This window comes from Bombus flavifrons, chromosome 18 (genome assembly GCF_040668555.2).
Source record: "Bombus flavifrons isolate JBK064 chromosome 18, iyBomFlav1_principal, whole genome shotgun sequence".
In the NCBI taxonomy this organism is placed as follows: domain Eukaryota; kingdom Metazoa; phylum Arthropoda; class Insecta; order Hymenoptera; family Apidae; genus Bombus; species Bombus flavifrons.
The window spans coordinates 4,967,369-4,995,240 of record NC_138459.1 but is presented as its reverse complement, the minus strand read 5'-3'; the positions used below and the strand labels follow the sequence as shown (position 1 = coordinate 4,995,240).

Genomic DNA, 27,872 nt, shown 5'->3' with positions numbered 1-27,872 from the left:
CAGCTTTTAGAAAGCATGCATATATTAAATAATATAGGATTATGCCCTGTAATACGACCGACTCAGTTTTCTGATATAAATCAAGAGTATTAATAATACCGATTTAAAGAATCTTGTAGATCCGTAAAATAATCTATACGAAAGTAAGTAGTTAGTAACGAGAAGCTCGTATAAATACTACTATAATGCCTTGATAAGACAATGAGAAAATACAGGGTGGTTGGTAACTGATGGTACAAGCGGAAAGGGGGTAATTCTACGCGAAAAAAGAAGTCGAAAATATAGAATAAAAATTTTTCGTTTGAGGCTTTGTTTTCGAGAAAATCGACTTTGAATTTTCGCTCGGTACGCGTGCACTTTATCGCGTCTCGTTATAACGGATCTCACTGTAGATCGTTGTCTCGATGGAAAAATTAAAAAAAAAATTAAAAAAAAAAATTAAAAAAAAAAAAATTTATTCTATATTTTCGACTTCTTTTTTCGCGTAGAATCACCCCCTTTCCGCTTGTACCACCAGTTACCAACCACCCTGTATATTAAAATATTAGAGTATAGTTTTCAAATGAAATCTTGTACAAAGCTGAAAAGCCAGGGAAGATATTTTTTGTATATAAAGGAGGGCTCAAGAAATGAAACTTAAGATAAAATATTTACTTATACAAAATCACTTGGATGCCCTTTGCGCTGTAATAGTTTTAAGTTGCTGTTTATATATTTCAGCTTCTTCCTCTTTTTTTTGAAGCCGTTTACGATACTCAGCTGCTTGTCTTCGTGCTTCTGCTAATTGTCTATTCAGTAGCGCAATATCCATAACTGGTTCATTATTATGCGTTGGATCATCTTCGACAATTTCTTCTATATCATCGTCTAATTGTAAAATTATTGGTTCCGTCATTTTTGCGGGCGAATTAATGATTTTACTCTGTTAAAATCATTAAACATGAATATAATAAAAGTTATAAACATGTGTTAATCTGATTGTTTTCATTTAATATCTGATTTCACACCTCTGATGGAGATATTAAGTTTTTCGATTGTGTAAGTGTTGATACAGGCGTAGTACTAGAAATTGAAGAAATAAACAATTTTCCAGCTTTATTATCCACAGAAGATCTTTTCAATATATTGGGTCCTCTGGATGTGAGGGTGGGTGTATTATGACTTAAAATTTGATCTGCTCTAATTGCTATCACTTTCCTAGGAGTTCCTTTCTTTCCAGCTACATGAAGTCGTTTCATTCCTATTGAAGAATTTCTTGTTAAGTTTAGAGCAAGTTTACCTGCTTCTGTAAGAATAAATTATCGATGTCGATAAATATAAATATGTATAGCAAAATGTACATCTCATTAAAGTATTTTGTACCAGTTAAAACAACTGTTCTTCCACTTTCCATTGCATTTTCAACAATAGATGAGTCATTATCTACAGGTATCATTGTGATTCCATGTGCTTCTAATAACCTAAATTTTTTGTTGATTCCCCCAATAGTTGTAATATCTTTACGTTTCTTGCTATTATTAATATTATTTGTATCAGTAATTTCATCCACACCTTCGATTTCTTTTTCTCGATCAACATCAACATTTGGTCCAACATGAATTTGTTGAAAGATCATTCGTGGCTTTTTTCCCATTTGCACTAGATATTTAATAAAAAGTAGTAGTACTATTAATCAAGTTTGACATTCAAAATCTTACTGATTAAAATATTAAGTGATATACCTTGTGTAATCTTTTTTTTTTGTTGTGAGTCTTGCTGTGGAAGTTCAAATTTTTGTTGTTCTTCCTCTCTTTCAGATTCTAACTGTATTAAATTATGAGTTGCTACTTCAAGTTCTGCTGAATTTGCTTGATTTTGTTGATGTGCTCTAATACCTACAATTTCTCTTTCTTGTTGCAATATGTCTACTAAGTCTAGCCTATCATGTTCTAATGCAAGACTAATTGGTGTTTTGTCAAATTTACTAGTTGCATTTGCGTCTGCTCCATGTTCTAATAAAACATGCATTACTTCTACATGTTCCCTTTCTACCGCCCAATGTAAAGGTGTCATTTTTAACTGCAAATGTTTTTTGCGTTAAATATATGATACACGAAGTTTATTTTTATGATTTTATGTTAATTACCATATCTCTGCTATCGACATCTGCACCATAATTAAGAAGTAACTGTGTCATCTGATGATGGCCTTCATATGCAGCCATATGTAAAGGCGTTCTATCCACTTTTGTTCTTGCATCTCGTGAAATTCCTGCTCTAAGTAAAACCTCAGCAGTTTCTGTATGATTATTTTGTGCAGCAAAATGTAATGCACTTGTACCCAACTGTCAAAAAATATTATTTCATTATGAATTACTATATAACTGTAGAAGTTTATTATGAAAATATATACCCAATCCGTAGTGAATGGTGCACCTCTGCACATTAGGTCACGGACACTGTCAGTATCCCCATATTTTGCACTAAAAAGTAACTGCTTTCCTAATTCCACTATTGATAAGGCATCTTGAGAACGTGCTCGATGAGATACATCACAGGAAAGAATTTCAACCTATAAAGTATCTACAGATGAAACAATATGCCTAAAGAATGATTATATGAAACAGATTTATATGAAATTATACATACAGGAATAAGGGTGTCTGAGTCCAGACCCTCAATATCATTAGTGCAAATACTTTCAGCTTGCATTTTTGTATATTTAACTCAATCCCCTTCTTTCTGATGCACGCTAAAATCAAACGATCCATAATAATTGATATCATTGGGACTTGTTTTAATATAAAAAGGGCTAGTTGTGACCATTCCATTTTTCACTCAGTAATTCGTCAGTGTTGTTCGACCTTGAAGTGCCGGGATCGAAAGTAGGTCGACAAATTAAAATTTGAAGATCAATTCGATAAAATTAGCACGATTTATTTATTTTTGCCTACTTGTTCGGAAACGTAGCATGTATATTTTTCAAAATTTTCTTCAGTACAGGATGTTTTTATTTTGCCATTTCAGATTGTGAGGAACTTCCTGTTCCTGTTCATTAAACGGAAGTCCCATGCCATAGGCCCCGTGTTTTGTGCCCAAAAGCGATTCAAGTCGATTGTAAATAACATTGAAGAAAGTTATACTTACGACCAGTACATTATTCTTGCTTTTTAGCAATTTTTCCAACAATTTTCGAGCGCACACACTCACTTTGAGGAATTGTTCCTCCCCTCAGCCTTCTCGATTTACCGTCTTGGTAAAGTTTTATGAAAATGGCGACACCTTGGCGCCATTCCTAATACAATTTTATCATTGTTCTAAGCAGTTTTTGATATCAATTTGGACGTATTTTTGTGGTTAGAGGTATCCTTTTATGTAAAGTCGTAATTTTTTTAGCGCATTTTAATTACTTTATTTGAAATGATACTGAATAGTAGTCAAATATGTTAAATAGAGCGTATTACAGCGCCACATTGTGGTACACGTGAAAAGTATCTTACATTAAACAGGTTAGGTGTATTAAATTCGAGTAAGATTAGGTTACGTTGTAAAGTTTTACTCACAGTTGTATACATACATAGCATATGTACATGGCTATTTGTATAATAATTTTATTTATATAATTATAGATAAAAAAAGCGGAATAATTGTTGTAAAATGTAACATTCATTAGCTATATAATAAATAAATTGTATGAAATCAAAACATTTGATTAAATGAATGTAATAAATATTTATGATATGACGAACATTTACATATATGTATGTTTTGCTTACGAACTTTGGCATTAATCTTATATAAATTTTTCTAATCATTTGTATCTAAATAATCAAATAATATTCGAATATATATATATCCATATATACACATACATGAAAATTATGCATTTTACATAGTATGCGATCAAAAGTCAGAAAGTGTTCTGTTTGTCTTTACGCCGTTTCCTAACATTTTATATGCAATGAAAGTTGTGTAAATCGTTCATTTTAAACATATACTTTAAAAACGTTGTTAGTAATACTTTATCTGAAATATGTATTTATTAATTTTCCTGAAATAATACTTTTGTTTTTCATATCCTTTTTAGTTTATAACTTTTCGTTCTTTTATTCTTTTTTCTCTTCTTCTAGTATGCTGTTTACATTCCGATCCTTCCTTTTACAATTCGTCCTATAATTAACCCAATATCACAATCTATACATTTTATCATGCAATCATCATGCGGAGAAAATATATGTATATAGACACAAAGGATGCACATAACTTTGATGTATTTATATAAATGAAAGGTATGGCTGGAATCACAGACAAGACATAAATTTTATGTCTTGTTTATGGTTGTAATTTATTCCACATTACGCTTCATACGACGTTATAATTTATAGAGGGGGTAATAAATCCTCTGAATAGTTGGTATTATAGAATATATTCATATTCGTATATGATCATCAATGAGGTACGTTATAGACGTGACATCTGTGATGACATCGTGACATCCAATGCTTTTTCGTGTCTCACGTTTTAGAAGATACCTGATTCTCCATACCATTTTTGTATCGCATGTGACATTATCGATTCAGTGCAGTAGTAGCACAATCAATGCAAAAATGTTAGAGATTAATACATAAATCATATAAAATGTATGTATGTATATTATCTTAAACTTAGCAAAAAAATAGAGTTTTATTAAAAGAATTTTAATAAAATTCGGAACAAATTAAATTTTTTGAGTTAAGATGATCTTGATATTTTCGGTGGAAAAATATGTAAAAATTAATTTTTAAAGAATAAATTATATGGCACTATCAGAAGCGAAGTTTCGTGAGTTAGGAAAAATTCTCGGTGGGCTGGTAGAGATTTGAGGCCGTTCTACGTAGAATTTAATCTTTGTACCAAGAACAATGTGGATAAAGTTATAGCAGTAAATTCTTTCTAATTGTCGTAAACAATGAAAAAACATGTATGCTAGACATCAGGGCCGAAATGCCCATTGGAGAGCTTGGAAAGTCGGTAGGGATTGGTAATCGCTGTACATAAAATTTAATTAATGAACTAAAAGTGCAGGACCAGTAAAAATCGATCATATCGATAATCTCCCAGTAAAAATTTAGGTTCCAGTTCGTCCCTGGGTACGTTAACAGAAATTAATGATAAAGCTAAAAAAAAAGGGTAATATGGTACAGGTTAGCGATATCCCAATTAGGGCAGTCTTACGTGATTAATTAATATTTGATCTATTTAATCTCCAACTATTGTTATCTTATCTTACTACTATCATTTTTAGTTTTTAGAATTTTTTTATTCTTTTTTATTCTGTGTTGTAGTATGATATATGTATATTCGTAATTTTATCTACTTCGATATTTTTAAACGAATATTTATGTTAATTATTTGAAGATTATTTAAATAAAAAATCGTTTTTATTTATTACTGATTATTTATATCCAAAAATTATTTAATATATTATATTATGAACACAATTATCTTGGCTTGGAAATTTACATATGTATATCATTTAATGATATTGTAAATTGATAGTATTTCTTTCTTTCGGAATTTAGTCAGTAAGAATGATCAAGATCATTGAATAAGGATACTAATAACATTCGTTATCACAATCTTTTAGTTTGCACTCAGTTTGCAAATTTCTTGGGACATTACTTTTAAAATAGCGTAGGGTTCAAAAAGTTTCTTGATCAAATATTATTGCAACTTCTTTACATTGAATTTTTCTTTGAATAAAGAATTTCATTAATTAGCAGAAGTAAATTCATCTTTGAAAATCAGTCGACTTTTTAAAGGAATATTTGTAAATCGTAGCTCATTTACAAATATCATTTACCATGAAAAGTTACCTGATACAGGAGTAGAATATCTAAACAAAATTATTATTATTTAAATAATTATTACTATCAATAAATTATAATTATTAAATAATAATTGAATTATCATTATAAAATACAATTTAATTGTAATTGTTGAATGTACCAGGTCTGTAAGTATGAAACCGGAATTTGTCTATAGATGGCCCTAGCTGATAATGTAGTTATCACTAAACTGCGTCATTGATGCCAAAAGTCTTTGTTGACATCTCACAAAAATTTTCGACTCAGAACAATACAAGTTTCATACAACAGCATAGTTTGTAATAGCGTTGAACACGTCAAATTTTGTGCCTGGAAACTACGATTTGCAGACAGCATTGATTTTCTGTTACCATTTGAAGAAAACTGCTGCAGAATCGCATCGAATGCTTGTCGAAGCTTACGGTGAGCATGCTCTTGGTAAATCACAGTGCTTTGAGTGGTTTAAAAAATTCAGAAGTGGCGATTTTGACGTGAGGAACGAAGAATGTGGAAGACCACCGAAAAAGTTTCAAGACAGCGAATTGCAAGCATTGTTGGATGAGGATGACGCTCAAACGCAACAACAACTCGCTGATCAATTAAACGTGACACGAGAAGCCGTCTCCATACGTTTGAAAGCCATGGGAAAGATCCAGAAGGTGGGAAAATGGGTTCCACATGAACTGAATGAAAGACAGCAGGAAAACCAAAAAACCACTTGCGAAATGCTGCTCGCCAGATACAAAAGAAAGTCATTTCTTCACCGAATTGTGATCGGCGATGAAAAGTGGATATATTTTGAGAATCCTAAGCGTAAAAGATCATGGGTAGCTCCAGGCGAACCACCGACATCTACTACAAGACCAAATCGCTATGGACGAAAGACAATGCTCTGTGTTTGGTGGGATCAGAAGGGCGTGATCTATTATGAGCTGTTAAAACCTGGCGAAACCGTTAATACCGAGCGCTACCGACAACAAATGATCGATTTGAATCAAGCTTTGCGTGAAAAACGACCAGAATATCAAAAAAGGCAACACAAAGTAATTTTGCTTCATGATAATGCACCATCACATACAGCAAAACCGATCAAGGAAACGATCGAAGCGTTCAGTTGGGAAATACTTTCGCACGCGGCTTACTCACCAGACTTGGCTCCGTCCGATTACTATTTGCATCGATGGGACACGCACTTCGCTTCTTACGAAAATGTACGAAAATGGCTCGATGACTGGTTTGCCTCAAAAGAGCGACAGTTTTTTTGGCGTGGCATCCACCAATTGTCAGACAGGTGGGAAAAATGTATAGCTAGCGATGGGCAATACTTGGAATAAAATATTTTTAATCATTTTCATACAATAAACGTGTATTTTCTATACAAAAATTCCGGTTTCATATTTACATTGGTATAGTACATTTGTATTGTAGTGAGAGTGAGGGAACGTAAAAGAGAGCAATGCGCAGTGTGAAATCTCGTGCCCTAGGCCTCCGGCGAGTAACTCACGTGGCGAGCAAAGTTATGTGAATATTCGAATAAAGTTCTTTGTAATACCTCTTCAAATTCTCTCCATACCTTAACAATAATAAATAAACAATTCTATTTAGATCTTCTACTCTTGTATATTTTTATGATATAATTATGATAAATAGAATATTTTAAATTCTCAAGAATCACTCGAAATTCTAAAATATTGAATTACCTTAAGAATAAACCTACAACGAAAAAAATATCATGAATATGTTATTTTTTAAATATTTAACTTTTTCGAAGAACCAAAAATTTATAAACGAAGTAACTGATCTTTTATCAGGTTTTTAATGCAAATATTTCACTGTGTCTCGTGTCGTATTTCCTATTGTAAAGATTATACATATATGTATGACGTAAATCTTCATAATGATCTCCGATTCTTCAGAATAATTATTTCACATCAATAGTAGTTATATAACAGTAAATTATCAACAAGAAATATTACTTAAGAATAGATCGTATAAAATTCGACTGAGTTTAGTCATCAGTAACATTCCTCTGTTATCTATTACATTAAGTATATTCGTCGATTACATATATTTGTTGTTTCAATAACAAAATCCAGATGTAATCTTATTTTATCACGACTTAAATAGAACATAAAATCATCGCTGCATCAGAGTATCATAATTTACATCTTTTTCATTTCTTAACGAGTTTTTCCAATTTTCGAAATCTTATACTGTATTATTATTTATAAACGTACATTAAATTTATGAAATATACATTTTTTATCGAAGTATTCGGAATATCGTTTTACCTTTCTTTGATTAAAGAACTTTTCACTGTGTGATTAATTAAAATTTTGGTTAATTTTTGGTTAATCGTGTTAATGAGAAGAAGAACGAAATATTAAAGGCGTAATGTTAACAAAATTATGAGGCAGATAAAATAAGCAGAAAATTAAAGAAGTATAAAAAATAGTACAGGAAGTACTCAGTTAATCAAAAAAAAATGTTACAAAATCATCGAAAGAGTCAGATTAGTTAATCGAATTTCCTAGCACACAACATAGATAAAACTGAAAATATAAGTTTTCCTCTTGAAATTCCCAATCTCTCAGACGTGACGTGTGTTATCTTGATTTATCGTATATGCGAAGTTGATCACGTCTGTGTACTTTTTCCTTGTTTCATTCAAAATCAATCGCGCTAACTGATATTCCTTCATTCAACAGTTGAGGTTAGAAGAGGATGGATCTCTCTGAAATTGTTTAATTAAATTCATTAGACAAGAAAACTTTGAAACTTATTTCTTAATCTTTATTTATTATCAAAAATGAACGAACTACCAAGATATTCGTTGAAAGAAGTGGCGAAACACGATGGAAAAAACGAAGGGAGCCTCTGGATCGTCATTAATGATATAGTATATGACGTGACCGATTACAAACATAAGGTAAGCGAGCAAAGATATAAAGAGAATTACAAAAGATTGCAAAAGCGATTGTTAAATATCTTCAAAATAAATGAAAAATAAAGTAAATCGTAATTACATTTATTTAATTATAAATTATAAGGTAGGGAAAAGGAGAAGAAATCTTTGAATAATGTTTTTGCAATATGGTATTTACGGGAAATTGAGAAACTTGTAGCATTAAAATTGAAAATATTTTTCAACGCGTTAGGAGTAATTCTTCGTGCTGGAAATCTTAATGAAAATTTTAAAATTGATTTCAGCATCCTGGCGGAAAAGAGTTATTGGAAGAGTATGCAGGACAAGATGCAACACGTGCATTCGACGAATTCGGACATTCTTTAGATGCAAAACGTATGTTGAAGACGTTGCTTGTGGGTGAATTGGTGGAGGTAAAAATATATAATTTATATTTTCGCATTATCTTTTTATACCTTTTATATAAGTAGTTACAATCGTCGAAATATTTATTTTACGTTATAGGAAGATAAAATAAGTAATAGAAGGAAAGAGAATAAGATCTCCACTAAAATGGAAACGCAGAGAGACAAGAGAGGGTATGAAACAATTTTTTTTAAGTCACAGATGTGTTAAAATGTTACAGTAATATAATAGAACAAATTATTAGAGAAATAGTAAAATAACATGAATTATGATAAGTTGTAAATAGAATATTGAGAGAGAGAGAGAGGGAGGGAGAGGGAGGGGGAGAGGGAGAGAGATTGAGAGAGAGAGAGAGAGAGAGAGAGAGAGAGAGAGAGAGAGAAAGAGAGGGAGTGAGGGAGGAGGGAGAAGTATTTTTTACATATAAATATTAACAACAAAATAATTTTTCTTTGCAGGTTTTTATCAGTATTATGTTTCAAATGTATAACGTGACACAAGGAAATAACTGGAAAAATCCATTCCTGATTAAATTACATTAATTTATTTTATTCCTTTTTATACTACCAATATACATATAGAGCTAATTATAAATTGCTATGTAGAGAAGGAATTATTATTTTTTTTTAATTATCACGTACAAGTTTGTTTAAAAAAATCGCCTCTTAAAGCTTCTATTCGATGCGAAAGTCGAGAGAATCGAAAGTACATACTCACGTTGGCAGCATGCTAAGTGTATACGAATAAAAAACATGAATCAATCAATGAATTTCGTGAATGAATGTTCATTTGTCTCTAAAACTGTTTTACAATATTGTTCGTTTTGCTGTCTGTCGTTCATTTTATCTCATGCCTACATTAATTCTCGATAATAACTAAAACTTATAACAAATCAGACAATACTAAAGAAGAAAAAATGTAAAAGATAAAATCACATATAGCCTACAAATAAATATCTAATCATTGAAATAAATCTAAATTTCTTAATAAATTAATTAGTGTCAAAGAATTAAATTAACTGTCTTGTCGACGTTGAATGACAATTACTTATATGTCGTTTCCTCAGAAAAAAGTAATAATACACGAAGAAGAAGATAGATACGAAAATAAAAGCGGTGTGTCTTTTCTCGATCATTGTAAATTATTATAACTGAAACTCATAACTATAAGACAATTAAATTACCAACGTCTTCACTCGCCAAAAAAATTTCCTGCCAAATAAGGAAATTTAAATCCATCCACCCATTATCTGGCCAGTTGCCTTCGATTTTCCCCTCAATTTTGTCGTAGCTACCGGGACATTATCCTCTGGTGCCGCAGGTTTTGATGGCTCGCTGCTCGATTCCTTTTTCTTCTCTCCTTCATCCTTCTTCTTTTCTTCCTCTTTCTTCTTCTTCTCCTCTCCCATTTCCTTTTTCTTCTTTTCTTCTTCTTCCCTTTTCTTTTTCTCCTCGTCTTCGGTGTTCTTCCTATCTCCTTTCTCTTTTTCCGACAATGGTTTTGTATCTGTTGAGTTTTTCGCTAAACCACCTTTGCTCTGAGGTGAATTTCCAACCTCTCCTTCCTTCGGATCCTCGGGTATCGGCGACGGTGCCCTCACTTCTATTGAAACTGCTTTCTCTCCACCTTTCTCCAAGCTACCACTGCTCAAAGATTTTAGTAGAGTCTTTTTCAAGATCGGCGTTGCATGGACAGGCTCGGTTACAATGCGAACGGATTTTTGCGATCCTTCAACATCACTCTTACTTTCTACAGCCAACAAAAAATAAAATTACAAATGTACTTTATTGTATGCAATTAATATTAAGAACTATACGAATTAAAATCCAAATTAATTAATATTTTAGGGTTACAACGGTGCATGCTTGAATAATGTTCATTTGAATAATTTTTTTCAAAATATGTTATGTAAAGAATTTTTGTATTTTCATTTATTTGATAAAAGCTTTATGCTTTAGTCCCAAGATAGATCTAGTGCTAATATATTATCAAAAAAAAAGAAAAAAAAGGGAGGAGTAAGAAAAATATAAAAATGTCCAAGACAGTCAGAGAAGAATGATTTTCCTTCATGTCCTAATTTTTTAAATAATTAATTTTGCGTCAACTGTAGTGAGCTGATTTTACAAGGTCAACTGAAAGACATGTATCGCTTCTCTGCACGAAGGAGCTGTGTCCAAGTTAAGCTTTAGAATTTAGGAAGCTTCAACTTTATTACTATAAATATTTATTATTTCTATGAATAATAATAATAAGGGACATTAGTATAGAAAAAAAGATACACTTACCCCCCTCCTCCTTTTGCTCTGGAATAGGTCTTGCCCGACCTATCATGAATTTCGCGTAGGCGATCCTCGTTGTCGGTGATACTTCCAATAGATTAGGATTGTAATCAACCAAACGATTAGGATCTAACGAGGCCAAGTCCGAATTCTGAGTTTGTAAGTGCCTACGTATACTGCGTCGCGTTTGTTTCATAGTGGCCTCGGTCGTGCTACCAATAGGATCCTTTGCTAAAGTGTTCTTCCGGACCATGGCGTTCCAGTCTTTCTTCTTGCTTCCGCTACTCTTACGACCAATAGCCTTCGCGATTTGACTGAACACATCTTTAGGTTCCTTCTCACTCTGAATCACGGCGTTCACGATGCCCTCCACTATACCGATCTGGAAGTCCTTTTGCAGTCGACGTTCCATCACACGACCTTTCTTGCCAGATACTAATGAAAACAATTATTATTGTCATTTATTATTAATAGCAGGTTGCGGATTTTTTACATCTACAAATACAAAATGCACATATGTTTGCAACAATATTCAGTAGTTTCTCTTTACATTAGATATTTATGGACGTGTTTATAAAAAATATAATTTTGCATAAATATCCGCACTTTAATTATTAGCCGTATTACTTGTATCATTTTAGTTGATTTACTTTCTTACGCGACAGAAAACATTTGTCTTTTAGGTAAATTATAATCTTTCTCAAGTTCTTTACACTTTGAGCACCGTATGCTCTGGCAAGCATACAGTTTGAGTTCCTGTGTATTTTCGAAGTGGTTAAAAAGATTCAAATTGTCCCTCGGAGAGTTTGTTCTGATTTACATTTCGATTCGATATACATTTATTGAATTTTAATATGTATACGTGGTATTTTGTTTCACAATCTTTCTCCATCTTTCACGCAACTTGAATATTCCATCCTTCCAGAACCTCTCAGATTTTTTGGCGAAGAACTTTTTAATATGACTTTTTACGTTGACCAAGGAATTACAAACACTATAATAACATTTTGTTTATAGCACAAATTGCTTTCTTTAGTGTTTTATTTAACAGTACTTAACATTTTTATAGGATGCCGCATGAAGTATGTAAGACGCGAATTCGCGTCTGCAGTCCACAAAGTGTTAATATTAACGTGAATATTTCTATATCTTTTATATCTTGAAAAAGAAGATGAGTGAGTACCTATTTATATATTTCTTTGAAGAAATTACTCATATCAAAGTTTCATAGTATATACATACACCTGGATAATGTAATATCAACTAATGCAAACATAATGTTCGTTTTCAATTAAAGATAAACCATTCATGTTTCAGTACTTCTTGTGAGATATAACGTAAATAGTTATCATATCTCGAACAACAACAAACAATAATCACATGAACTCATTCTTATATTGTCAATCGTAAATTTAAACGAACAACCGAGTATAACTAATTTTTCGATATTTTATCGCTGTAATCTAAGATATGAATCTTAGATATCAAATAGTATTTATGAATTGCATAATAAAATAATGAAACAGGAATAGCTGAAGGTACAAAATGGTGGAAGCAATTTGGATCTTACGTGCGGCATCCTGTTTGTCGAGCGTTGGTGTTCTCATTCCATTTTGTCGAAGTATATCAATAAGCTCGTATCGTAACGTGGAAATGTCCTGTCTGATCTCCATTACGTCGTCTTCGGTGATACCGAACTCGTCTCGTTTCCTTTGTTCCGCAGTCACGTAACGTCTGATGAGCAATCGCATCACCGTGTCATGTCTTGCCAACGCTTTTTCTCTGGACTTTTTCTGAAAATTATTTGTAAAGATTTCTTTTAGTTCAGCAGTGGCGATTTCGCGAATATTAATGTAGAATCTTTACTACAATTAGTTTATTTACAAGAAATGGATTACACAGATGTTGGTTAAACAGGAAACGATGGTTGTTTAACGTGAACTAATCATAATGTATCATAATTAAGACAACTAGATAGTTAATTCGCAACTCTCACCACCACAGATCCAACGCCCTCACGACAACACAATTCGCACTCTCTGGCTTCTCAACTCACACTAACTTTGTCCTTTGTCCCTTAGCAACTCCTTGTCTTTTGTCTTAACCCCACCACGCACATGTTTCGCAACCGCCCGTGGCTAGAGTCACGCAGGCCTTTTCCGCGAAACTATTCGATTGAAGGACCGACGATACGTTGTTGGGCTTGTCGACATTTCGGCATTCTCACGACATTGTTTATAGTTCGCCCGATATCTCTTATGCCTTTCGTCTACGATACTATAATCGGCCATTTTGACAATCACATCTGCCCTCAGATGCTCTCATCATCGCCAATTTCACTCGCACCACTGACTTCAACAATGTCCCACCATTTCATATGATCAACCGCCGTGGAGGTCGTTTGCGGCCCTTCGTGTTTGCCTTCCCGTTGCACCATGTAACGGTCATTTCGCAAAACTTTCACTACGCGGTACGGCCCAAGGAACTTCGAACGCAGCTTTAACCCAGGGCCGGCCTACGTCCCTTGATCGCCACCAGATCCCCCATCTTGTACGTTGTCGCTTTCGTGCGTCTCTTGTTAAACGCCCTTCACCGACAAGAGGTCGAATTAATAGCTTGCCTTCGCACTACCTGAAATTTTCTCGTAGCCGCCTCATTCTCGCTTTTCATTCGCTGCTTAAAATTCGCGCTAGGCTTTGTTTGTTCGACTGTACAATTCGCACGATACTCTGTACATCCTACGAAACGTACGTCTCCACTCGCTCGCATTAAAGTTAATTCGCTGCCGGTGTCTATCAGTGCGGTCAATTCGAAATTTCCGATCTTAACGTCTTTACCACACTTCATCTGTAACAATCGCCACGCACTACAAACCTCTTTAGGGGGCTCGCTCAGGTTGTCGTACTTCACTTTGTCACCGCAATTGTAACATCTTGTCTTCTTCACTACATCTCCAGATTGACTGAGCTTCTTGTTCTCAATTTTGATCGACTTCGCAGTCGACTTTGCTCTGTGACACTTCTGTTCCTCGTACATAATTAACCTTTTCCTTAACGCTTTGATTGACATAGCACCGTACGTACTCTGGTGCACTTGTCGACTATTAATTTTTTTAGAAAACTTTTTAATCAGTCCTCTCTTCAGCTCATGCCAAGTCCTAGCATGGCACTCGAAACTCGCAAATGTTTTTGCTGATCCTTTCAGCAGTCTCCTCACATAAATCGCCTTCTGTCCTTCTGACCACATGCACATGTCTGCAATTTCCTCGAACGACTCGAACCATCGCTCGACATTTTCGCTGTTATCACCACTGAACGACTCTAATACGTCTTCGACGTCCTTGAAGCTCAATGTCGAACCAACACACATTCGTCACAGTTCTGGTGCACCCCCCGCGTACCTATGCTGCATTTTCTTACGTCTTTTTTATTGCCTTCATTCTCACCTTCGTCGTCACTTTCTTCTTCCGACGATGTATCGTTTTCATCCATGGCTGCTTGCAGTCGTGCGCGTAGCTCAATTTTTCTGTCCGTTGTTTTTAACCTCAAACTAGCGAGGCGCGCTGTGAACTCTTTCGTCCTCAGCTTTTCGAGGTTTTCGTCTTCATCTCAATCGCGCTCAGCTTTCTGCACGTTTCCTGAGCCTCGCTGGTTTGTTCACCCTTCACCGTTTGTTGATCCCTTAAGATTCGATTGTCCAGCCCTACACGCTCGATTCAACCTGCCGACCAATGCTGACTTTGCACCGGATATTGGTAAGTTCATCTGTGCGAGCTCATTCTTCAATTCTTCCAGCGTCAAACTTTCTTCGCTTGATAATTGTTCGTCTTCAACGTTTGCCATTTTTTATTTTTTCAACTCTACACTAATTTCAACGGTCAACGATATCGTCTCTTATCGCACCTCGCACAGGCAAATCCAAAACTAGCACGAATAGTTCTGTTAAACGTTTCGTTTTCTGTCTTGTCCAACCCCGGTCGAGCCCCCAAAATTGTAGGATCTTTACTACGATCAGTCTATCTACAATAAACGGATTAAACGGATGTTGGTTAAACAGGAAACGATGGTTGTTTAACGTGAACTCATCACAATAACGTATTAGAATTAATACAACTAGATAGTTAATTTGCAACTCTCGTCACAACAGATCCAACGCTCTCTCTCTCGACAACGAAGTTTGCACTCTCTGACTTCTCAACTTACACTGACTGTTAATTCGTCTTTGTCCCTTAGTAACACCTTGACTTTTGTCTTAGTCCCACGTCTTTTGTCTTGGCCCCACCACGCACGTGTTTCGCAACCGCTCGTGGCTAGAGTCACGTAGGCCTTTTCCGCGAAACTATTCGATTGAAGGACCGACGATACGTTGTTGGGCCTGTCGACATTTCGGCTTTCTCGCGACATTGTTTATAGTTCGCCCGATATCTCTTAGGCCTTTCGTCTACGATATTACATTAATATTACAATTCTAAATTCTTATGTTAGACATTACCCTCTAGATTTAAACATTAGATTCAGCTAGAACCAAACATACGATAATCATTTATTATTCACGTTATAGTACTACGTCAGAATAATTTACTTATAATTCTCAATGAGAATTGATTGTAAACTACTTCCAAATAAAAAAAAAATTCTTGTTATATTAAGTCTGTCTTTAACAATAAATTCAACTGTATTTAAGAGTTTCCATCCTTGAGTTCCTTTATACTTAAATTTTTTTGTCCTTGAAATCTTAACCGTTTCATCTCTTTTTATGGCTCTTCATCTGTTTTCCCTATACCTCTTCTTCTTCTTCTTCGAATTTCTTTGCTCCTGATCGTTTCACATTTTTAATTTTCTTTATCCTTTAAGTCTCTTCATTACTACATCTTTTGTTATTAAGTCCAAAGTTCCTTTATTTCATGTTACTACTTTATTAAACTACTTTACTTCTAAATATAAGTTTCTTTTGTATCTACATTCCACTTTTCTTATTCCTTTCACTTTCCGTAATATTCTCATTACATTTAACAATTGTAATATTATAATAATTATCTTTCATTCTATCATTTAAATTAGATTGAAGTATGTACACACAATCAAAGATCTGGTTTGTCGCCCGGTCTTCCCGCACTTGATGATCCTACTGAACGTTTTGCCGGTTGGAACCATATTAAATGGAGGGGGCACAGTGTCACCGTCTTCGAAGTAACTCATCCATAAGTGACTCCTGGCGAATTTCCATTCAGTGTCAGCTCTTTCCTACGAATTACATTAGCCGAATGATTCATTGATTATTTAATAAGAATAAACTCTGAATAAAAATATTTTATAATATATTGTACCGAGATGATTTGATAGGAATTAGACATCATGGCAATAAGCATGTTCAGTAACACGATAACGTTTATGACGGAGTAAGAACCGAACATAAGAAGCGCCCAGAATCTGGTGAAGCTTTTTATTCCAGTTAGATCAAACGACATCAGATCTACCATACCGAAACTGGCCCAAAAAAGCGATTGCGATGTCTCGAACAAACTGAAAATAGTTGTTGAGAAAATAAAAATTTGTGATTATATTAATTACAAAAGCCACAAGAAGTTTAGTAAAATTGTCAGATAATCTTTTCAAGTTTCAATTTCGTTACATGGTAAAAGCTTTTTTAACGTAGTTGTTATAGTCGTTACATACTTGGCGAAACGTCTCCAAATCGAACAAGCCTTCTCCTGATTATCAAAATCAGGTAGATCCGGAAAATCCTTCATATGATAACACTTTTGTTTCTCCAAATCCGCATAATACCACATTAGTTGATTCATTCCTAAATTAAGCAAGACCTTCCATTTTCTGATCCTTTTATCATTAATAATGATAAACACATTTGAACTTTAGAATTCTTAAAGCAAGATGATATCTTTAGTTTGGAAACAGATTAATGAGTTTCAAGGAGTGTGAATAAATGAACGTGAGAAAGTAGCTTACCGCAGCCAAAGGCGAACAGCACCAGAGTATAAATGAAGAAGAACTTGATAATGTCTATTATCATCCTCCCCAGGGAAATTTGAAGTGGCCCGAGGTGAGGGTTCACGCTGAATATGTGAACTAGCTTCAAAAAACTGAAAACAGGCTATAGTTTTCATTTCAAAATTAACGTCACCTTCGTTCAACCAAATATTTTATTATTTGGTTTGCAGCGTCACTGCAATCACTAAATTAAGAAGAAATGATCTTTTCTAATAAAAACGAAAAGAATGTCCTTTAAGTCAATCGTTTCAGGTAATAATTCTTTTCAGAATTTCATTTTTTTTTTAGTAAATTATCCTAAATGAGTAAATCTGGATAATACTGTGTTACCTGAAAATCATACCAGCTGCGAAGGCTCCCTCAGAAAGAAGCATAGGGTCGAAGGCGTGCCATTGATCTCTGGGATACCAAGGATCTAGGCCATTCCAGTATTCCCTCTATTACACAAATGATATAGAATAATCATTATATCTTCGATTAAATTAAATGGTACTATTAGTTCATGTTTGTAGAACGTGATATTAAAAAAGACGCTATAAGGTACGTAATAAGAGTAACTTTCTTTTCATGGACATATTAACAATTAGAAAGTAGAAAAAGATATATTACCTGAACTACAATCCATGCGGTTATTCGTAACATTACCCAAATCACGTAAAACATATTTTGAACGAAATCCACTATGTTCCAAAGGTCTGATATGTACTCCAGCAACCCATCCGACCATAATGATCTCATTTCACCTATTACCAGACCTAAAAAATTTAAGCTAGTTATCCTACTCGTTAATCACCCTAAAATAAACAACAATAAACAAAACTGCACATAAACAATTTTTAAAGTAAAATAAAATAACGTAAGGGAGGAAATATTGATTCTTTCTCTTGTTTTAAGCAAGCGTTCATCAAGGTCTGTTTACTGATTACGTAGATGATGACACCGGATTCGACGAAACCAGGAATGCAGCCACGTTCCCGTCTTTTCCATCCGGCCAGTATCTCGTGCATCCAGGCGTTCCCAAATAATTCGATTACCAGGTACTCGATACGTTGTGACGCCATCCCGAGAAGCACTAACGCAAATTCCAATCAGCTCGAGTCCTCGTTGCTCATTATAACTAAATTTCTAACAATTAATTCTTTTAACCGCTATGCCTTCATTGAAAGGTTTGGCGGAGAAGCTGAGTGAAAACTTTATTCTTTTCCAACGCGTAATTAGAAGTCGAATGTTAATTTGATTTCTTATTTTTAGAACAACGATAAATTTGTTTTCCATTCTATTGAGTTTGATTAGTTGAATTGTAGAATTTGTTGTTTCATAAACGTTGTTCATTTCGCTATTATTTTAACCATTAAATTAGTTATTTATTGAATTATTTAATAGTGTTTAGTAGTACTGAATTATACAATCATCGCGTTTAATCATTGAGAGAATTTGGAAAGGAGGAAGATTTAGATTTGTGGAAATTCAGTAACAAATTTCAGAATTGCAGAATTTTATATATAAAGATTAATAGCATAACTTTTGTAACAAGTTGTAAATATTCTGAAATCATAATGAAGGCAAATTGATAACTTTTTTATAAATAAAATTGTTCATAAGATAGAGAAACTTACTTAAGAAGAACGCATAGGAAGAGGAGTGACAGATGAATTTGACGAAAGGTTTCTTCATGAACAGACCCATTGGTGACGTTGGCGAGAGCATGTAGATTGTGCTGTACACTGGAAACATCGCTCCAAGCTTCCCAATCTCTATGAACTGTCCGATCATACTTTTTCTTCGAAAGCCAGGCAAACCGTCGTACCAGATAGCAGCCAGTAATTGTTGAACATTTGGATGAGCCACGAACTTTAGTCAAAGAATTAAGAAAAGATTAAAGATATCGTTAAAAATACTTACTATTAATCATTTGGAAACTGAAGTTCTATCAATTCATCGTTAGTTACTCATTTGTCAATCTTGCAGATATTGCATTAGTTGTTTGATATCAAAGTTGTAACAAATATAATAATATTATAATAAGAAAATGTTGTAAATCGAATTTGTAGATTTACTTTATATAAAAATATAACTTATTTCACCTGTTTCTGTTTGTATTTAATAGCAAGCTTGAGTCGATCCAGGGTTTGTCTTTCTCCAGGTTCCCAGTTTTCGCCATGCGGATTATAATTCAACATTACCTCCAATTCCAGAGAGGTACGAGCGTGATCCAACAGGGCCGTAGCAAAATTTTGTGTTTGCTCCCGCATCTCCTATGATAGAAAATTAATATACGAATTAATTGGTAAATGATCTTTAATATACAACTATTTATCCAAAGCAGTTGTAATAACAATGCTAAGGGGTCGTAAATTAATTTATTATTACATTATACTCGAAACGAAATTCTTGTTCCATATGACTCAATCGACGAAGTTCCCAGGAGAGTTCGAAAGCGGTCAGAAGAGGGTCCCTCGATGATAAGGCGATTAAAGATGGTGATGTAAGCGCGCGATACGCGTTTATTCGCGCCTGAGAATGTCTCAAAGAATCCTGTTCGCTGGATGTCACGCACTCGTCGCAACCACATCTTAGGGAAAAATGAAACGAATGAAAAATGTTGATAACGAAACATTATCGAATAAAGAGTATTAAAAATTGAATAAAAATAGTAGAAAATTGTTAGTAAACAAAAGAGTGAGGTGTTTGAAAACTTTCAAAGAATTTTGAAAAAATTATATTTTTCATAAAAGTTAAATGATGAATGAAAGGAAAATTAATTTAGAGTTAGAATAAATTTGTCTATAGGGTGGTTGAAGGTAACTAAAACGAGCGTAATACTATTAGTATTACAGTGAAGGCAAAAATCTAACCTCAAATTCGGGCTGTCATATTTTTTAATAGAATCTAATGCAAGCACGTTACTGCTCGGCACGTTTTGAGATCAGCACGTGCCACTACTACAATAACATAATTAGCACGTTTAATCGAATAACTGCACCGTAAGCGGCAGATGAGTATTGGCATGAAGCCAAAAAACACAGAATAACTGGTCTAGTTCGATTTAAAATATTAAAATTAACACTATTTTGATCGATTTTAGACAATTGTTCATAGATAGATAGCAAAATCGGAAAATTAAAGAAATTTATTTTCGTTTAAAGTTCAGAACTCTTGGTTTAAGTGTATGCATGTAATGAAACGAATTAATAACGACGATGCTTTGTGAATGAATCTATTTCGTAGAACGATACCTGGCATCATGAGGAGTGGGAAGCGTGGCACCACGATCTAGGAGGATTTTTAGAATTTCGTAATTGTTCTTATGTGCTGCCAAAATCAGTGGAGTTATATCTGGTGTAAAGTTCGACGATGATCTGTCTACAGCTTCCCAACTCTGCAGAAAAATCCATAAAATGGTAAGAAAAATAAATGAATTTGTGTGCTTTATAATAACGAAATTTTCATATCTGTTTTCTTGAAATTTATAATATTAAATTAGGAAAATTACGAAATTCACAAAATTTCAGAAAACTCTGCAAACTCGTCTTCGAAGAATTTCAAAATTTTAGTATCATTTTGTATAAACAAATCTCTAATGAGTTTCACGAACATAATTGAAAGGAATGACGAAGCCATTAGTTCTTTATCTATTGATCAGAAATATCTACATATAATCTTGGAACTAAAATTTAATAATGACAAATCAATCTCTGATATATCGATCTTAAGTTTTTAAAATATAAATATTATAGAATATATTTTCAGTAGAAATGAATTGGTCTATTGTAACATAGGAGATACAGAAAAAGTTAACTCTTAACTCCTTTACGTAGGAAGACTACGAATTTATCAAGTGAGACGAGTTAGCTTGTCTTCCTCAGTTAACAGATTAATTGACGAAAGAGAGTATATTTTATCTAAAATAATTAATCTTACGTAAGGTTGACCAGGCTCGTGTATTTTTTCCTCCCATTCGAGAAGGATCTCCACAGCTTCCACGTACTCTTCTTTTATGGCGTGTAAGAGTGCATCCTGAAGGAAGAAGCAGAAATTATGTTGGTCGTGTACTATGCTTTTAAACGCGTGGACCCACCGGTAGAAACTTTATCGGTATTGTGCGTTATATGCTACCATTTTTGTTGTATCATCCGTGTATTGTATAGCCAATTTACAACACAATGTAATATTATCTATTACGTAACTTAAAGAAAAAAATATCCGAGAAAAGATCAATAATTAATAAATTATTATTAATAATTATATTATAAATTAAAAAGCATAATAAAAGAGCAACAAAACTCGTTGTAAAGTTTAATTGTTAATTATAATGGAAAATGTTACCTTCACTTGAATGCCTAAGTCGAGAAGTAGTCTGATGAGTTCAACATTCTCGTTCTCAATGGCGGCGATCAGAGCGGATCGATTAAGAGGATCCACGCAGTTGATGTTGAGAATCTCTGGATGATCTTTGTTCTCTTCCAATAGTCTGATTCATAATGTTTAATTTTTTCTATATAATTTTTACATTTTCAATTTTTCTTTCTTTTGGAGACGAGCATAATAAAGTTTTAATTTTAAATGTTCAAGTATAGGTTATGGATCTCCAGCTTCACATTATTAACTATTTCATAATCTTATAATTTTAGATCGTCGGCTCTATTTTCTACTTATAGCTACTTAATCTACATTAATATACATTTATCACCTACATATGCAAAAATCTCGAAAACATGAAATATTCTCTAACAATGCCCCTCTGAAGGCTGCACAAACTTCAAATTTAACAAATAGAAACTTAAAATCATGAAATATTCTCTAAGAAGAACGAAGCTTACAAAAATATAAAATTCAACAAATAACTCGTACTCGTCACACTTTTTTGATAAATCCATCTCAAAATCATCATAGTCGTTCAATCCTTCGACTCTGGCTATTCAAGAGGAAATTACTCAAAGTAGTGACCTTGATAACATGTTTCAAGGCTATCGAAATCGGTGAAATGTACCCTATTCCGCATAATTACTACCGACATGTATGCACGAAATCACATTGTATCGCGTAGGAGGAATAATCCTTTTGTCCCTTTGTCGTCTCGAATACCATTCTTCGAGAAACGAATGCTAAGTAGCAGAAGTAACGAAACAAGAAATCAAGCAACGATCCTCGCTCTATGATACTACGATTCACCCAGCTTCGAGATCGATGCACCCTTCCCTCCTCCATCATTCTCGTTGCTATCCCTGACGATTTATCTTCCGGACAGACACGAAGGATTACCTTTTGACAGTGGCACAATCACCTCGTTCCGCGCTGAGCAGGAAGTGCTTCTCAACTGGGCCAAGACTGTAGTCCGAGGGCGGGTTTAAAGATTGCACCGATGGCGCTCTCGCCTCGTTCGCGAGAAGATTCTGCTGCGACTCTGATGGATTCATCTTGCAAGACTCGTGTCTCCCGCGATACTCACGTGGACTGGTTCATCGATCACACAGGAACAATCTACGAACGTTGAATGTTTGTTAAATCCAGGAAGGTTCACATTATCAAATGTTTATTGTTATTTGGGTGGATGTTTCCAGGTCGGTTGAAGAGATAACGGTAGATAGAAATTGTATAATGAAAGTTGCATGGATTTTGAAATTCCTTGCCCGACCTCCTGGAGGACATTGACAGAGAATCGTGTAGCAGTATGGGAGGTTAGATGAACAGATGAGATCAAATACATTAAGATCTGAGCCGAAACCCGCATATTATTCATAAAATGTGAGACATATTTGAGACAAAGAGCTTGAAGATTCATTTACAATTGTATAATCTCAATTTACAATTGTATAATTCCTTTGGAGTATGTTTAAAAAGATGTATGATGAACAATGTTTGAACAGATTAGTAACTATGAATTAAATCTTAAGTTCTGATCACATAATCTCAGAACATTATTCACAAAATGACATGGAAACGACGTTATACATTTCAAAAGCTGAAACAGTATATAGACACTATCTCGGTGCTACAATAGATTACAAGTAAGTACGTAAGTTACAGCAGTACGTGGGTGAATGCGATCTCGACTTGTGATACGATTTCCTTCGTAGTATGTTTAAAGAATTGTATATAGTATACACAATATGATGGACGAAGAAACGTTTGCAATTTGTGGCGACACTCGACGACGGAACTTTCCGACGGATTCGCGACACAAAGCGCTGTATCATCAAAGCGTAAGGCCGACATGTTTAATGTACCATCGATATCCCTACGGTACTTTCGCCGAATATTCGGAAGAATGCATACGCGGCAACGGTCGCGAACGTCTAACAAATGCGAGCGTAGTGGGGATATCGAGGAGAAACAAAGAAAAGAACCGTTCGGTTTTGAACAAAAGATTCATTCCGTTTCGAACAGCGAAGTGCGAAAGGTCTAGTGTAATAGCGAAGCAGGCGCATTCGAGAAACGTGATTGTTGACTGTTAATTATTAAATAAATTTTATTGTTGGACATCGAGAGTATTTCTTAGGCACTTACATCTAACATGCACCTCAAATTAAGTAAAAAATGTGATAAAGAAAATTCGTCTAAAAGTGTAACACTGAGATTTGAAATGTACAGGCAGCTGGAAAATGAATTGAAAATTAACTTGACGGATCGCGGTATCCAGATTAAGTTCCCTTAGATTAAATATCGAAATTGAATTATGGATTTCACGGAGGAAATGCGGAGCAATCGATAGGTATGACGTATATCCACGTTCATAAGATTATCTTCGGATCATTACAAAGGAATCCTGTATTCTCCGCTCAATCCGAGAAACTACTTTCCCTTTTGTCACGATCCCTTTGTCTTGCGACTTTTTCGCTGCATATGCAACTGCATGAACAATATGAAAGTAATATAGCTATATTCTCTTATAGTAGAGCATTTTCGCAGTATTAGGTTCATCGAGAAGATTATGAAAAATACTAAGAAATTTTCATTGCTGTTAAAAACCTTGATCGATAAATTATTTCAGAGCAAAATGTTTCGTAAAAGTTACATTAGAAAAATTTGTAACACAGTTTTCACAGGCTTCTTTAGAAAGCTTTTTTAGATTACGGTTTTTACAAGATTATTTTGATAAGAAAAGTGTTCAATACTGAAGATCAGAGGCATTGAAAGAACATTGTAAAAATAACAATGAGAAGTTCAATAACGAAAAGATAAATTGAATCGCTAAATAAATGCAAGATAATCGTAAATCTAAATATTTCTTTTTTTTCGTACTATTATCACGTATATTACTTTTTCTTTTGTTTATCTTTAAATTTTGTTAATATAAATTACTGATAACATTGAGTTTTACTGACGTGTAATTAGTTCAATGCAGATTCAAATTTCAACTAGAGTTTTTTTCTCGTGGAGAAGCTTCTGAAATTGTGTGTTCGATTACACAAAATACGGTCACATCAGTGAAACAATTCCATTGACCAATCAACATAGATACAGTCATCCAAGAATCGCCATCCATTTGCAGATGCCCTAGTTACAATAAATAGTAACTAGAAGATAGTTCTAAATATAATCGATAGATTTAGTCGATAATTTTAAGATATTCTTTTGTTTTTATCCCTAGTCGATGTAAGAAAGTGCAATAAAGGTTATTCAGCTCAGAACGGTGTGACAGATTTATCCAAAGAATAAACTAATACCTATTGTGATCCTACCTCTAAATATAGAAATAACAACAAATTTTCACAAGTTTAACTGGACTCAACTTACACCACGGATTTATCGATCATTTGAAACTAATCTAAACGAATCCTCACTACATCTACACACTATACACACACGTAGTGAGTCGTACCTCGTAGTTTCTCTAGATCAACGTGAACCGATGTCGACCATCGCGATCTTCATCAACTCAATCTTCGATCGACTCAACGAACTCCTACTCTACTCTGGTCTACTGGCCTCTCACTCGATAGCTCCAATCGTTTCGAAACTTGGTCACAAGTGACAGTGGAATAAAGCCGTGCGTTCACCAAAGCTCTGGATAGTTGGTCGAAGCCATAGGACGTCGGTCAGCTGGGGCATGGATTAGGCACAAACGCGTGGATCGCATCAAAAGAGGAACGCCTGGTGATCACATTGTGTATCCACGTGTACGAGATCCGAAGAATCTCGCGAGTCTATCATAATTCTTCGGATTAATGGACCACGACGAAGAAAAAGCACGGAAGAGGCGAAGGGATGTTCAGAGGCAGTTCAGCCCCGATCGTTCTTCTTCGTTTGCTTCTGGACACGAGTTAATATGGCAAAGGAGGACTACCGGAGCTCAATGAAACCCGCAGAATTTTTGTCGTCATTTATGAGGATGTGTTTGTATCGTATGGTGTACGTGTAAACAGCTTCAACGAATTTCCTCCGGGTTGATTGGGAGAAATAGCGACATTTAGGAGGGTTAGTAGTTTGGATGGTTTCCTTCTTTCTTTCCCTATGAAGTTTCGCTTGGTTATTTTGGCTTATTTCCGTTTTAGTGGTAGATGGATTTTTTCATGATGGCTGTTCTTTATGGAAAGAGTAAATCGATTCTATTCTCATTATTATTTCCATGTTATTTGTACGAAAAGGTGAATGCTGATTGCTTGAATGAAGCTTCGAGAAGATTCGGCTTGGGAATTGGAGATACTATCGTTGGAAGAGTTCAAGCTTTATCAGGATTATTTTGTATACATGAAGCATACTGTGCAGGTAATTAGCTTGGAATTGAGTGGAAAGGGATTAAGTAGACAGGAAGTGTAAGTGAAACCTTCTCATTTTTTCAATAAGGATGTTTCCTTCTTTTTTAATAATATTTTCCTCGTTTTTAATAGGACTGAACAATATTCTGTGCAATTTTATGAAGTTCTTCGAAAAGGAATTACAATTGTATTAGTCATCCAAAATTAATATAATTAACTGTTGATGTAAATGTTTGAAAAAGATTTGTATAGCATGTATCATATGTTAGTAAAAATTTTCTATGGTAATCGCGAGTCTAACTGTACGTGAGGTAAATTCGAAGCAATACGTACAAATTTGAAGATTCCACTGGAAATAGTAGTGATAAGTCTTGATTTTTCTTGGGTCAGCCTAAACGAAGGAGGAAACGCATATTATGGAGAGGGGTAAATGAATCAGAAACGTAAACCATATTTCCAGTCACTTTTTTTGTCCCTTTAATTATTTAATTATACGCGTGTATTAAATTTACATTCACTTTAAGAATAACGTTCAGGTTACAGACAATGTACAGTAACATAATACTAGCTCCTATTCAAATTGTGGAATACTCCAGAAAATAATAACTAGGTCCATGAAACTTTAAAAAGAGATAACAAAATATGTTCTGCTAATAAAAAAAGAAAAAGGAAAATTATTACAGTCGCGACACAATTATTTCTAGTTTCATAAGATAAGAATTCTCTATTTCAATTTGGCAACTTTTCATTTCATCTCAAATACAAAATTAATTTGAAAATATTATTAGGTCATCCCATAGATAATGCGTTTTTTTTATGTATTTATGTTGAAAAAATAAATGAAAAATTTGCTAGCAATAAGTAAAGTCGATTGGTTTTTCGAAAATTTATAAATAATAATTTTGATCAATTTGAAATAATTTTAGAAAATTAAATTTAAGTATATTAAAAAAATTCGGTTTGTTGCACTTTACTCTGTGCAAGAAACTAATATATTATTTTAAAATAAATCATTATCTCTGTTGCTAGGTTGTTAGGACTTAGCCAAAATTTTTTCAGGTACTCGACAATCTAACAATGGAATGACGATTTAGTTTTGTTATAGACAATGAAGACGATTGTTGCAACGCAGAAACGTTCAAGTTTTATTTCATCTCTTTTCTCTTTGGACTAATCTCGTGGACACTCGATTCACGTATACGAAGCCAATGAAATTTTCTTTATTTACACTGAATACGCAGGTGGATGTACATTAAAGTACCCAGAAGGAACGTTATGGTACAACGTTATTGGTCGGCCTTTTTGTTAATCGAACAAATAGATCTTTATGAACAGAAATCATTTACGGTTTTAAAATTATCTACGAAGGCATAAATCAATAATTAGACTAATTAGCGACAGCATAAAATTTTGAAAAGATCGTAGGAAAGTATTTTTTTACTACTGATAAAATAGAAATTAATTTGTGAAAAGTAATTAGTGAGGTAGATTGTTATAGATTATCGCATAAATTGATACACCAAGTTTCTACTATAGTGATTCATATAGCTGTGTTTATCTTCCGTTTATAATCACGCTTATCTCTTTAGGCGGCAAAATTTATTCATTAAAAATGAATTATAAAATTATTACTTGTAATAATCACTGCTTCCATGTATCATGTTTCGTATCATTTATAATTAAATATTATTGATTCAAGTGAATACAAACAGTTCTTCTTTTTTTAGAATT

The 27,872-nt window shown here is 34.0% G+C and overlaps 3 protein-coding genes and 1 long non-coding RNA gene across 5 annotated transcripts; 2 read left to right on the top strand and 2 right to left on the bottom strand.

Moving 5' to 3' along the window:
- Positions 1-500: 500 nt before the first annotated feature.
- On the bottom strand, positions 501-3,469 carry Atac3 (Ada2a-containing complex component 3). 2 transcript variants are annotated; one of them, XM_069131218.1, is made up of 8 exons: positions 3,126-3,469; positions 2,628-2,730; positions 2,392-2,550; positions 2,126-2,323; positions 1,722-2,058; positions 1,363-1,638; positions 1,008-1,240; positions 501-922 (listed from the first exon to the last, which is right to left on the bottom strand). In XM_069131218.1, exons 2-8 carry the CDS (start codon positions 2,688-2,690, stop codon positions 665-667), a joined length of 1,524 nt encoding a protein of 507 aa, XP_068987319.1. In that variant the 5' UTR covers positions 2,691-2,730; positions 3,126-3,469; the 3' UTR covers positions 501-664. The 2 variants fall into 2 exon arrangements, with proteins under 2 accessions (XP_068987319.1, XP_068987318.1); XM_069131217.1 differs by having other exon boundaries at positions 1,008-1,285; positions 3,126-3,468.
- A 5,056-nt stretch (positions 3,470-8,525) lies between these two features.
- Positions 8,526-9,764, top strand: LOC138189068 (cytochrome b5). Its single transcript, XM_069131221.1, has 4 exons — positions 8,526-8,753; positions 9,035-9,163; positions 9,255-9,328; positions 9,614-9,764. Exons 1-4 carry the CDS (start codon positions 8,634-8,636, stop codon positions 9,648-9,650), a joined length of 360 nt encoding a protein of 119 aa, XP_068987322.1. The 5' UTR covers positions 8,526-8,633; the 3' UTR covers positions 9,651-9,764.
- A 516-nt stretch (positions 9,765-10,280) lies between these two features.
- On the bottom strand, positions 10,281-25,406 carry trp (transient receptor potential). The gene is made up of 18 exons (XM_069131216.1): positions 25,265-25,406; positions 22,705-22,923; positions 21,769-21,913; positions 21,364-21,459; positions 20,679-20,821; positions 19,813-20,014; positions 19,527-19,697; positions 19,059-19,293; positions 18,362-18,514; positions 18,052-18,197; positions 17,773-17,879; positions 17,401-17,534; positions 17,110-17,239; positions 16,761-16,956; positions 16,513-16,677; positions 13,005-13,227; positions 11,441-11,869; positions 10,281-10,904 (listed from the first exon to the last, which is right to left on the bottom strand). Exons 2-18 carry the CDS (start codon positions 22,857-22,859, stop codon positions 10,384-10,386), a joined length of 3,351 nt encoding a protein of 1,116 aa, XP_068987317.1. The 5' UTR covers positions 22,860-22,923; positions 25,265-25,406; the 3' UTR covers positions 10,281-10,383.
- A 53-nt stretch (positions 25,407-25,459) lies between these two features.
- On the top strand, positions 25,460-26,821 carry LOC138189069 (uncharacterized). The gene is made up of 3 exons (XR_011175852.1): positions 25,460-25,860; positions 25,938-26,151; positions 26,274-26,821. It is a non-coding gene; the product is annotated as an uncharacterized LOC138189069 (long non-coding RNA).
- The last annotated feature ends 1,051 nt before the right edge of the window (positions 26,822-27,872 follow it).